This window comes from Nycticebus coucang, chromosome 22 (assembly GCF_027406575.1).
Source record: "Nycticebus coucang isolate mNycCou1 chromosome 22, mNycCou1.pri, whole genome shotgun sequence".
Classification (NCBI taxonomy): Eukaryota; Metazoa; Chordata; class Mammalia; order Primates; family Lorisidae; genus Nycticebus; species Nycticebus coucang.
In genome coordinates this window covers 59413674-59425086 of record NC_069801.1, presented here as the reverse complement: position 1 = coordinate 59425086, position 11413 = coordinate 59413674, and the positions used below count along the sequence as shown (strand labels likewise).

Sequence of the window (11413 nt, the reverse complement as noted above, 5' to 3'; positions counted from 1 at the left end):
AGAAGTGGCCAGAAAGGGGAAAAAGGACTTTCAGTTTGAGATGCCAGGAATCTGGGGAATTTGGGGAACTGACTGATAAGGGCTAGTTAGTAAAATGGAGATTCCTCAGGGGCCACCTCTGGGGCAGACCATCCTCTAAAGTTTTCGGTTAAACTTTGTTCTCCCTGGAGGAAAGGAGACTCTGATACCTTTACCTTTGTAAATCTGAGTCCTGCTTTTAGGCACCTGGAGGGAGGGCATAGAGCTTCCTGAACCCGCCTCTTTTTAACTGCCTTCAGCTTAACCTTCCTTAACTGCAGAAGGAGTATTCTGGTTTCTATTTAATTTTTATTTTATTATTTCATTTAACTTTATTTTATATTTTATTTGACAGAGTCTCACTGTGTTGCCCAGGCTAGAGTGCTCTGGTGTCATAACTCAGGGCAACCTCAAACTCCTGGTCTTAAGCAATCTTCCTGCCTCAGCTTTTCCAGTAGCTGAGACTACAGGCATGTGCCACAATACCCAGCTAGTTTTTCTATCTTTATTTAGTAGAGACAAGGGCCTAGCTCTTACTCAGGCTGGTCTCCAACTCCTGAGGTCAAAGGATCCTCCCACCTCAGCCTCCCAGAGTGATAGGATTACAGGCCTGAGCCACTGAGCCAGGCCTAACACTACTTTTATTTATTTATTTATTTTTTGTAGACAGAGTCTCACTTTATCATCCTCGGTAGAGTGCGTGGCGTCACACAGCTCACAGCAACCTCCAACTCCTGGGCTTAGGCGATTCTCTTTCCTCAGCCTCCACAGTAGCTGGGACTACAGATGCCTGCCACAACGCCTGGCTATTTTTTTTTGAGACTCACTTTGTCACCTTTGGTAGAGTACCATGGTGTCATAGCTCACAGCAACCTCCAACTCTTAACGCCTGGCTATTTTTAGAGAAGGGGGGGTGGCTCGCTCTGGCTCAGGCCGGTCTTGAACCTATGAGCTCAGGCAATTCACCTGCCTTGGCCTCCCAGAGTGCTAGGATTACAGGCGTGAGCCACAGCGCCCAGCCCTAACACTACATTTTAATTGAAAAGTAAGCAACAAGTTCTATGGACTGGCAGAAGAAGCTGTGTGAGCTAAACTTGCAGGGCAGGTCTGGGAAGTTTCATTGTAAATTGTCATAGGGAGCCGAGTCTTGAAATACAATGCAATTTCTGGCTCTCATAACTACTTAACTCTTCCTCAGTGGAGAGGTGGTGGGCACTGCCTCTGTCCCCCACTGATGCCAGGACTCAATCTGGGAGCAAAGGAACAGAACTGGCTATGTGGGTTCAACAGGTCAGGGAGCCAGCTGCATCCATCTGCACCTGGGACCGGAAGCCAACTGCTGCTGTCCCTAAAAACTGCAAGAGACCTACCCTCTTCTAATGATTTGTTTTATTTATTTTTTATTTTTATTTTATTTTATTTTGAGACAGAGCCTCAAGCTGTCACCCTGGGTAGAGTGCTGTAGTGTCACAGCTCATAGCAACTTCCAACTCCTGGGCTCAAGCGATTATCCTGCCTCTGCCTCCCAAGTAGCTGGGACCACAGGTGCCCGCCACAACACCTGGCTATTTTTTTTTTTTATTCCAGTTTTCATTGTTGTTTGGCAAGCCCAGGCTGGATTCAAACCCATCACCTCTGCTGTATGTGGCTGGCACTTTAGCCACTTGAGCTACAGGCGCTGAGCCTAATGATTTGTTTTATTTTGCAGTCAAAATAAAACAGAGATTGGTTAGAGCTTTTGTTCTGGGGGTGTAGTGCTATCCTAACCTAAAGCACATGTCCTAATCTGCTTTTCTCTAGAGCAGGGTGGCTTCTAAGAGGATAGGATGCCTATTCTCATTTGTTATGAGTTTTTGTAGTTTTTCATTTGCCATCATTACTTCTGGGAGGCCCTCTTCTGGATTTACGCAGTCAGACCAAGCCAATTCTTTTGAACCAGATTTCCATCTTTCTAGCCAGGCGAGAATCAGGTGAATGGAAAACCGGCGCCATCTTCTGGCCACAATGTAAGTCGCTTTCTGAAGACCCTTTGTTCTTTAATGTTGGACAGCTTTTCTCTGCTTTTCTAGCTGTTAAATTTGAGGTTCTTTGAAGAACTTTGGGTCATGTGTGTGTGCGTGTGCTCAGTGAAGAATTACTTGAGGAACTAGGTTAAAATGCAGATCCTTGGGTGGACACAGGGGCTCACACCTGTAGTCCCCACACTCTGGGAAGCTGAGGCCTTGGCACTCTCAGCCTGGGGCAACAGAGTGACACTCTGGGGAAAGAAAAGGAAGGAAGTGGGGGAAGGAGGAGTTGCCGTAACACTGTCACTTCTTCACGTGGCCGTCTCTTAGCTCTTACCACTGCGGCAGCCTCTGCTGGTGGCTTTCCTGACCGCTGACCCCCCGACCCCTGCATTTCTATCACAGCAGCATCTTTTTTTGTTGCAATCAGTCTGTTTCCATATCTATCTTTCCCTTAGACCAGTGGTTTTCAACCTGTGTGCCGTAAGAGAATCTTAGATGTGCAGAGTCTTACTTTGTCACCCTTGGTAGAGTGCTGTGATATCACAGCTCACAGCAACCTCAAACTCTTGGGCACATGATTTTCTTGCCTCAGCCTCCCAAGGAGATGGGACTACAGGTGGCTGCCACAACACCCAGTTATTTTTTGAGACAGGGTCTTGCTCTGGCTCAGGCTGGTCTCAAACCTGTGAGCTCTGGCAGTCCACCCACTTCAGCCTTCCAAGTGCTAGGATTACCTAGTTTTTCTATTTTTATTATTTTTTTATTGAGACAGAGTCTCACTTTGTCACCCTTGGTAGAGTGCGGTGGCATCGCAGTTCACAGCAACCACAAACTCTTGGGCTCAAGTGATTCTCTTGCCTCAATCTTCCTAGTAGCTGGGACTACAGGCGCCTGCTACAACACCCGGCTATTTTTTGTTTGTTTGTCGTGTTTAGCAGGCCGGAGGGGTTTGAACCCACCAGCCCCAGAGCATGTGGCCAGCACCCTAACCACAGAGATACGGGCACCCTGCCAGTTTTTCTATTTTTTAGTAGAGATGGGGTCTCACTTTTGCTCAGGCTAGTGTACAACTCTTTGAGCTCAAGCAATCCACCTACGTTGGCCTCCCAAAGTGCTGGGATTACAGACGTGAGCCATCGCCCTGCCCCTCCAGTGTCTCGCTCTTCTCACGCTAACGCTCTGTGACTCTGCTACCCTTACCTTGCAGGGAGCTTCCTTACTCGGTATCCATTCCTTTACACAGCGCAGTCAGGTCCAGTATTCCTCTGGCCCCTGTTCATTGTCCTACCTTACCCTAGCACTCCAATGGGGGATGTTGATAATGGGAGACACTGTGTATGTGTACAGGCGGGATCATGTGTGAAATTTTTGCGCCTTACTTTTTTTTTTAATCACCCTTGGTAGTGTACTATGGCGTCACAGCTCATAGCAACCTCCAGCTCCTGGGCTTAGGCGATTCTCTTGCCTCAGCCTCCTGAGTAGCTGGGACTACAGGTGCCCACCACAACGCCCAGCTATTTTTTTGTTGCAGTTTGGCCGGGGCTGGGTTTGAACCTGCCACCCTCGGTACTCACTGAGCCACAGGCGCCGCCCTGCACCTTACCTTTTTTTTTTTTTGAGACAGTCTTACTAGGTCACTCTTGGTAGAGTGCTGTGACATCACAGCTCACGGCAACCTCCAACTCTTGGGCTTAAGTGATTCTCTTGCCTCAGCCTCCCAAGTAGCTGGGACTACAGGCACCCACCATAATACCTGGCTATTGTTTTTGGTTGCAATTGTCATTGCTGTTTAGCAGGCCCTGGCCGGGCTCAAACCTGCCAGCTTCAGTGTATGTGGCCAGCGCCCTACTCACGGAGCTCCAGGCACTGAGCCCTTCCTCTCAATTTTTCTGTTAACTTAAAATTGCTCTAAAAAATAGTCTGAAAAATTTCAGGCTAATTCAGAAGCCACATGTGGGTGCTCTATAATAGTTTGCTAAATTTTTTTTTTTAGAGTTATTATGTCACCCTCGGTAGAGTTCTGTGGTGTTACAGCTCACTGCAACCTCCAGCTCTTGGGCTTAGGTGATTCTCTCATGCCTCAGCCTCCAGAGTAGCTGGGATTACAGGCGCCTTCCACAACACCCGACTGTTTTTATTGTTGTTGCTGTTTGGTCGGGACGGGGTTCGAACTCCCCACCATCGGTATATGGGCCTGGCGCCCTACTCACTGAGCCACAGGCACCGCCCTCAATTTTTTTTTTTGAGACAGAATCTCAAGCTGTCACCCTGAGTAGAGTGCCATGGTGTCATAGCTCATAGCAACCTCCAACTCTTGGGCTGAAGTGATCCTCCTGCCCAGGCCGGGCTCAAACCCGTCAGCCTCAGTAGATGTGGCTGACGCCCTTATTCACTGAGTTACGGGCGGCGACTGGCTGGGGCTTTTATAGAAGCAGAAGCAAGTGCTGGTTTCTAGTCCCAGGAATTTAAGTTTCTACAAATTCCCAAGAGCTGAGTCCGTGGGGAGGACCCCGCAGGTGTATCCTTGGGGTCTCCTTGAGGAGACCTCTGTTCTCTTAGACCTTACTTTTTCCGGGTATCCTCTCTCAAGGACACTAAGTTGGCTGGAATTTTAAGGCAGAGTACAGGACAAGAGCAAAGTGCAAAGGGTGACCTGTGGGGTCGCTGGCTGCTGAGCAACAGTTACAGGAAAGGGGTTCCTCAGGGCAGGAAAGAAATGCAGGAAGCAATTCCTGGGGTTCAGAGAGGGCTGTGAAAAGTCCTCATCATACACGGGCATCAGGAGGAATTCTCAGAATAGTGCCTCAAGGGGGCGGCACCTGTGGCTCAAAGGAGTAGGGCGCCAGCCCCATATACCGGAGGTGGTGGGTTCAAACCCAGCCCCGGCCAAAAACTGCAAAAAAAAAAAAAAAAAAGAATTGTGCCTGAAGTTAGGACAAAATTACCCCTGAATGAAAGGCTGCACTGGATCCCCTGAGAAAGCTCTTAAACAGGCCCCGAGAGGCGTGAGGACAGGAGTGAGGCTGCCACTGACCGGCCCTGGGCCAGGTCTGGGAGGCCAAGGGCACCTTATCACAGGAAGAACATTATCCTTCACCTTTAGGAGATTTTATATTCATCTCAAAAACAAAATGCTGCACTTGGGCTGGGAAAGTATCTCTATGGGGCGGCGCCTGTGGCTCAAAGGGGTAGGGCGCTGGTCCCATATGCCAGAGGTGGTGGGTTCAAACCCAGCCCTGGCCAAAAAAAAAAAAAAAAAAAGGAAAGTATCTCTATGTTGTCTCCTGGAGTGAGAAGTCTTGCTTCTTTTACCCACCTATTCTTTTTTCCTTTGGAGACAGTCTCACTCTGTCACCCTCAGTAGGGTGCCGGGGGCTCGCAGTTCACAGCAACTTCAAACTCTTGGGCTCAAGCGATCCTCTTGCTCACTTTTTCTATTTTTTTGGTGGGGACGTGTCTCCCTCTTGCTCAGGCTGGTCTCCAGCTCCTGAGCTCAAGGGATCCACCTGGCTCTGGGGCGACCACAGTGCTACGATTACGCTACTACCAGGCCTTTTTTTTTTTTTTTTTAAAGGCTATTCAAGGGCAGCGCCTGTGGCTCAGTCGGTAAGGTGCCGGCCCCATATACTGAGGGTGGCGGGTTCAAACCCGGCCTTGGCTGAACTGCAACAACAAAAAAAAATAGCCAGGTGTTGTGGCAGGTGTCTGTAGTCCCAGCTACTCGGGAGGCTGAGGCAAGAGAATCGCTTGAGCCCAGGAGTTGGAGGTTGCTGTGAGCCGTGTGACGCCATGGCACTCTACCGAGGGCCATAAAGTGAGACTCTGTCTCTACAAAAAAAAAAAAAAATAATAAAGGCTATTCAAGTGAAGCAATGGGAGTGGAGAAGGAACAAAGGAATCTGTAACTGGTTGTGATTAATCAGTTGTAAACACCACAGCATTGCACCAGCCTCTTGAAAGCCAGAGTGGGAATGGTGGGGAATGAGAAAATACAGCACACACGATGGATGGGCAGGCCTGGAGCAGCTTGAGACTGCAGCCAGCACCCAACTGTGAAAACAGCTTTATTATACAGTATTTAAATTAAGTCATTTACCTTTTTTTTTTGAGACAGAGCCTCAAGCTGTCGCCCATGGTAGAGTGCTGTGGCATCACAGCTCACAGCAACCTTCAACTCCTGGGCTTAAGTGATTGTCTTGCCTCGGCAAGTAGTCTTGGACTACAGGCACCTGCCACAATGCCTGGCTATTTTTTTTGGTTGTAGTTGTTGTTTGGCAGGCCCAGGCTGGATTCCAACCTACCAGCTCTGGTGTATGTGGCTGGTGCCTTAGCTGCTTGAGCTACAGGCACTGAGCCTACGTCACTTATCTTTAATAAAGTTGCTTATCGGAGGGGAGTTTAGGTGAAAGAATACTTTATCTTTACCAGGTTTTAAATGGCGTGAATCTAGCACATAGGGTAAAGATTAACTTTAGGGAGAAAAAGCTACATGCTTTCACCGAAAAAGATAAAAGGTAAAGTATGCGGGGGCGGAGGAGGCTACATGACTGTTACACTTTGTTGAGAACAGAATGTTGTTCAGGGAGCAGCAGCTGGGGTTGTTCCTTGAATGTTTCCCCAGGCTGTCTCCTCTTTTTTTTTGGTTTTTGGCCAGGGCTGGGTTTGAACCCACCCCCTCTGGCATATGGGACTGGCGCCCTACTCCTTGAGCCACAGGGGCCACCCTCTCCCTTTTCTAATTGAGGAGACTAAAGCACGGGCAACTCGGTCAGGCTCACTTTGCTAGTAAGTCAGGATTCAAACTCAGGCAGTGTGATGTCAAGACTGGCTCCCTTGTAAAGCATATAATATATATATATGTATATATATATTTTTACACAGGTTAGTTATTTAATGACATTAAGTAATTATTGCCAATTTTCTCAACTTAATAATGGTATTCTGGCTTCAATTTTTTTTTTTTGAGCCAGAGTCTCAAGCTGTCACCCTGGGTAGAGTGCCGTGGCATCACAGCTCACAGCAACCTCAAAATCCTGGGCTTAGGGCGGCGCCTGTGGCTCAGTGAGTAGGGCGCCAGCCCCATATGCCGAGGGTGGCGGGTTCAAACCCAGCCCCGGCCAAACTGCAACCAAAAAATAGCCGGGCGTTGTGGCGGGCGCCTGTAGTCCCAGCTGCTCGGGAGGCTGAGGCAGGAGAATCGCGTAAGCCCAAGAGTTAAGAGGTTGCTGTGAGCCGTGTGACGCCACGGCACTCTACCTGAGGGCGGTACAGTGAGACTCTGTCTCTACAAAAAAAAAAAAAAAAATCCTGGGCTTAAGCGATTCTCTTGCCTCAGCCTTCCAAGCAGCTCGGACTACAAGCACCTACCACAATGCCTGGCCATTTTTTGGTTGTGGTTGTCATTGTTGTTTGGCGGGCCCGGGCTGGATTCAAACCGGCCAGCTCCAGTGTATGTTGCTAGTGCCCTAACCACTTGAGCTATAGGCGCCGAGCCCTGGCTTCAATTTTTTAACATCAAGTTTTTAAAGCATCTATTTTTTTTTTTTTTTTTTCCCACTGTACTGCCCTCGGGTAGAGTGCCACACGGCTCACAGCAACCTCTAACTCTTGGGCTTACGCGATTCTCTTGCCTCAGCCTCCCAAGCAGCTGGGACTACAGGCACCCGCCACAACGTCCGGCTATTTTTTTGTTGCAGTTTGGCCGGGGCTGGGTTTGAACCTGCCACCCTCGGCATATGGGGCTGGCGCCCTACTCACTGAGCCACAGGAACCGCCCCTAAAGCATCTATTTTAATGCCTCTTCTGGTTGGTAATACATGAGACAGCTATTAATGAATTCAAGATTTTAGTAGGACACTGAACAACCTCATGAGAAGTAGGATTTTTTTTTTTTTTTTGCTATTAGGAAATAAAAAAGTTGAAAAAAAATCAGATACAGAAAGTATACTTTTCATATATGATAAGGCTCCACTTGCTGCATAGGCAGCTACATTTATTGGGAATCTTTGGAAACACACAAACAAACATCCAGCAGTTTTATATTTTCCCTGGTTTACTTCCCTCCCACACTAACTCCAATTAGCGATGTCACTGCTATACTTAAAGGGGCCAAATATAAGAGGATGACTTCTTCACAAATTCCCTTCTTCATATGATCTTCTCAGCTTGTCAGTAAATTCTGATGCAAAAAAGAATGTCTTTGGAAAGGCAATTCTTTTGTAGAGACAGAGTCTCACTGTACCGCCCTCAGGTAGAGTGCCGTGGCATCACAAGGCTCACAGCAACCTCTAACTCTTGGGCTTACGCGATTCTCTTGCCTCAGCCTTCCGAGCAGCTGGGACTACAGGCGCCCGCCACAACGCCCGGCTATTTTTTGGTTGCAGTTTGGCCGGGGCTGGGTTTGAACCCGCCACCCTCAGCATATGGGGCTGGTGCCCTACTCACTGAGCCACAGGCGCTGCAATGGAAAGGCAATTATTTATTAGTCATGCAGGCACAGATGGAACCAGTTATGAAAAGCACTAGTTCTATCAATTTACTGAAGCAAGAGGAATAAAGCATCACAATTCCTTTATCAGTGGACTTTGAGTATCATCACCAAAAAGAATATACAAGGAAATGTGACAACAGGTTACTTAAAAAATGCATATTTAATGGGTCATTCCACCGAAATCAAGCAGAATCAGATTTCAGACGTTTTACATGTGTATATGCTTTGAAGATGCATTTTCAAGTTTTGTTGGGTTTCATTTCTTCTTGGCTCGTGAGCGGCGTCATTGCAGATACAATTAACACAGCATGTTCTGAAGCTGGTAGCTTCTCACACATTTAAAGATGAGATTCTATCAACATCGTGGACCATGAACACACCAGACGTTTCAAAAGCCATATGTAATTTCAGAGAAGTCAACAGAAGTCATGAAAGACATTTTCAACATAAAATTTAGGCACTCTATACACCTTGGAATAGCCATAAAATATTCCAACAAGAGTTAACGCACTTTGTGATTGCATCTATTCAAAGATAATTCTCAATTAAAACCTATACTTATTAAATAACCTTTAAATTAGAGCCCATTAAATGTCAATAATTACTGTGAAAGATTTTGCAGCATTGTACCGTAGTTAGAAAATGTTGGACTCATTCTGTTAGTGACCCCGGAATCTCATTCTTCAAAGAATTTTTTAAATAGAAGATTCTGATAAGCATCTCTCCTCTTTTCCTGCTAACATGTGAATAAGAATCCCCTTGACCAATTTTATTATTATTATTTTTTTTAGTGACAGAGTCTCACTTTATCGCCTTCAGTAGAGTGCTGTGGCGTCACAGCTCACAGCAACCTCCAGCTTCTGGGCTTAGGCGATTCTCTTGCCTCAGCCTCCCAAGTTGCTGGGACTACAGGCGCCCGCCACAACGCCCGGCTATTTTTTGTTGCAGTTTGGCCGGGGCTGGGTTTGAACCCACCACCTTCAGTATATAGGGCCAGCGCCCTACTCATTGAGCCATAGGCGCCGCCCTCCTTGACCAATTTTAAACGTATTCCTATTTTATATTTTTTGCTGTAGTTAATTTCTTAGCATGCAAAACGTCTGCAAATCAGAGGGTCCCTGGACACCAGAAAATACCAGCCAAGCGTTTTTGTCACTGACCCCTCGGCTCAGTGGACTGGCTCTGTCATGCTGCAGCTAAGCACGCCGTCCATCTAGGCGCCTGCAGTCTGTGCTGTGGGACTGACAGGTGTGGAGGTAAAGGGAAGGATAATCAAACTGTCACTCTACTTTGCACAAGGCCAAGGCCACCCAAACCTTGGCTGTCATGAGGCAAAGCTTGCTGATCTGCAGTGTGCTTCTGGGGTATCCACCTCTCCGACTGAAGACTGAGGGGGGCGCGGGGAATGATGCCTGCTACTAACGAGCCATTAATTGCAAATGAACTTTCCTGGACTTGAACTCTTGCACTGCCAGAGTTCAGAGCACAGTCGCTAACTAGCTGTTCATGTTGAGAGTCAGGTGTATTTGCTCAGTGGTATGTGTGTAGGTAGCCCAGAAAACAGAAAGCCTTTCAGAATTTTTTAGAAGCTTACAGTCTGCAAATTGACTCATCAAAATCACTAATGACTAACGTATAAAGATCTATCCAGAGAAGTGAACTTGAGACTTATTTGACTGTAAGTCATACAGGAGACAGCATAGTAATTTCCCACAGGAGAATGTGGTATTTCTTCCCGAGGATCACTAGTGAGTTAATTACACTGCTAATGTTTTCCGGCTTACTTGAAGAGGCAATTAGCATAAGTCAATCATGAGTGAGATGACAAGTTGCTTAACATTTGTTTCTGTGCATCAGTGAGATCTGAGGTTACTCTTAAGCCTCCCTGTGAGTAGGAAGGGGCAGGGAGACAGGGGTGTAAGGAAAGAGAGGCCATCGATTCCAGTTTCCACAAATATAATGAGGACCAGTTACTGCTAGTTGGCAAACATGGGTGTTAAATGCAAAATGGGTAAGACTCATTCAAACGTTAGAAAGTAACCTTGCCAAGAGGTGACAGAAGCTGGGAAATATTAGGAGATGACTGTTGATTTGGGAAATTCACATAAAACCTCAGCTATTTCCCCTGAGCAGAGAGGATGAGATGGTAAAAATGAAGGTGGATTTGAGATGCAGTGGCTGTCCATCCCCACCCAGGACTTCAGCTCGCTATGGATTATTTTACATGACATCTGTTTTGTGATGAGGACCTGAGGCTCATGACAGCACAGTTAAGGTGACAGTCCCCTTCTGGTGTTTTAGAATGGCAACTGCTTGCTCATGAGTAACACCTTCCAGGGTCTCACCATTAGCAGCTAAAATCTGATCGCCTCGCTTTAATCGGCCGTCATCTGCCGCTGCTCCCTACAAACAAGAGACATGCCAGTTTAATCCAGGGCAAAGCAGTTTATATTACATTAATATTCAAACTTTAACATCTGTCTTATGTGCATATTAAAAAAATAACTTAAAAAACTAACAATTACTGTTTTTTCTAGGTGATTTTTTTTGTTTTTTTTTTTTGTAGAGACAGAGTCTCACTGTACCGCCCTCGGTAGAGTGCCGTGGCGTCACACGCGGCTCACAGCAACCTCCAGCTCTTGGGCTTATGTGATTCTCTTGCCTCAGCCTCCCGAGCAGCTGGGACTACAGGCGCCCGCCATAACGCCCGACTATTTTTTTGTTGTTGTTGTTGCAGTTTGGCCGGGGCTGGGTTTGAACCCGTCACCCTCGGCATATGGGGCCGGCGCCCTACTCACTGAGCCACAGGCGCCGCCTAGGTGATGTTTTAAATAAGAAAAATATATGATACCATAATTCTGAATCATTTGAATTAACATACTAGCAGAATGTACTG

At 47.0% G+C, this 11413-nt stretch overlaps 1 protein-coding gene across 1 annotated transcript in view; it reads right to left on the bottom strand.

Moving 5' to 3' along the window:
• Positions 1–8486: 8486 nt before the first annotated feature.
• PATJ (PATJ crumbs cell polarity complex component) overlaps positions 8487–11413 on the bottom strand; it is a 408655-nt gene continuing 405728 nt past the window's right edge. The window contains 1 exon segment of the mRNA XM_053575260.1: positions 8487–10920. Coding sequence (XP_053431235.1) covers positions 10774–10920 — 147 coding nt within the window. The 3' untranslated portion in view covers positions 8487–10773.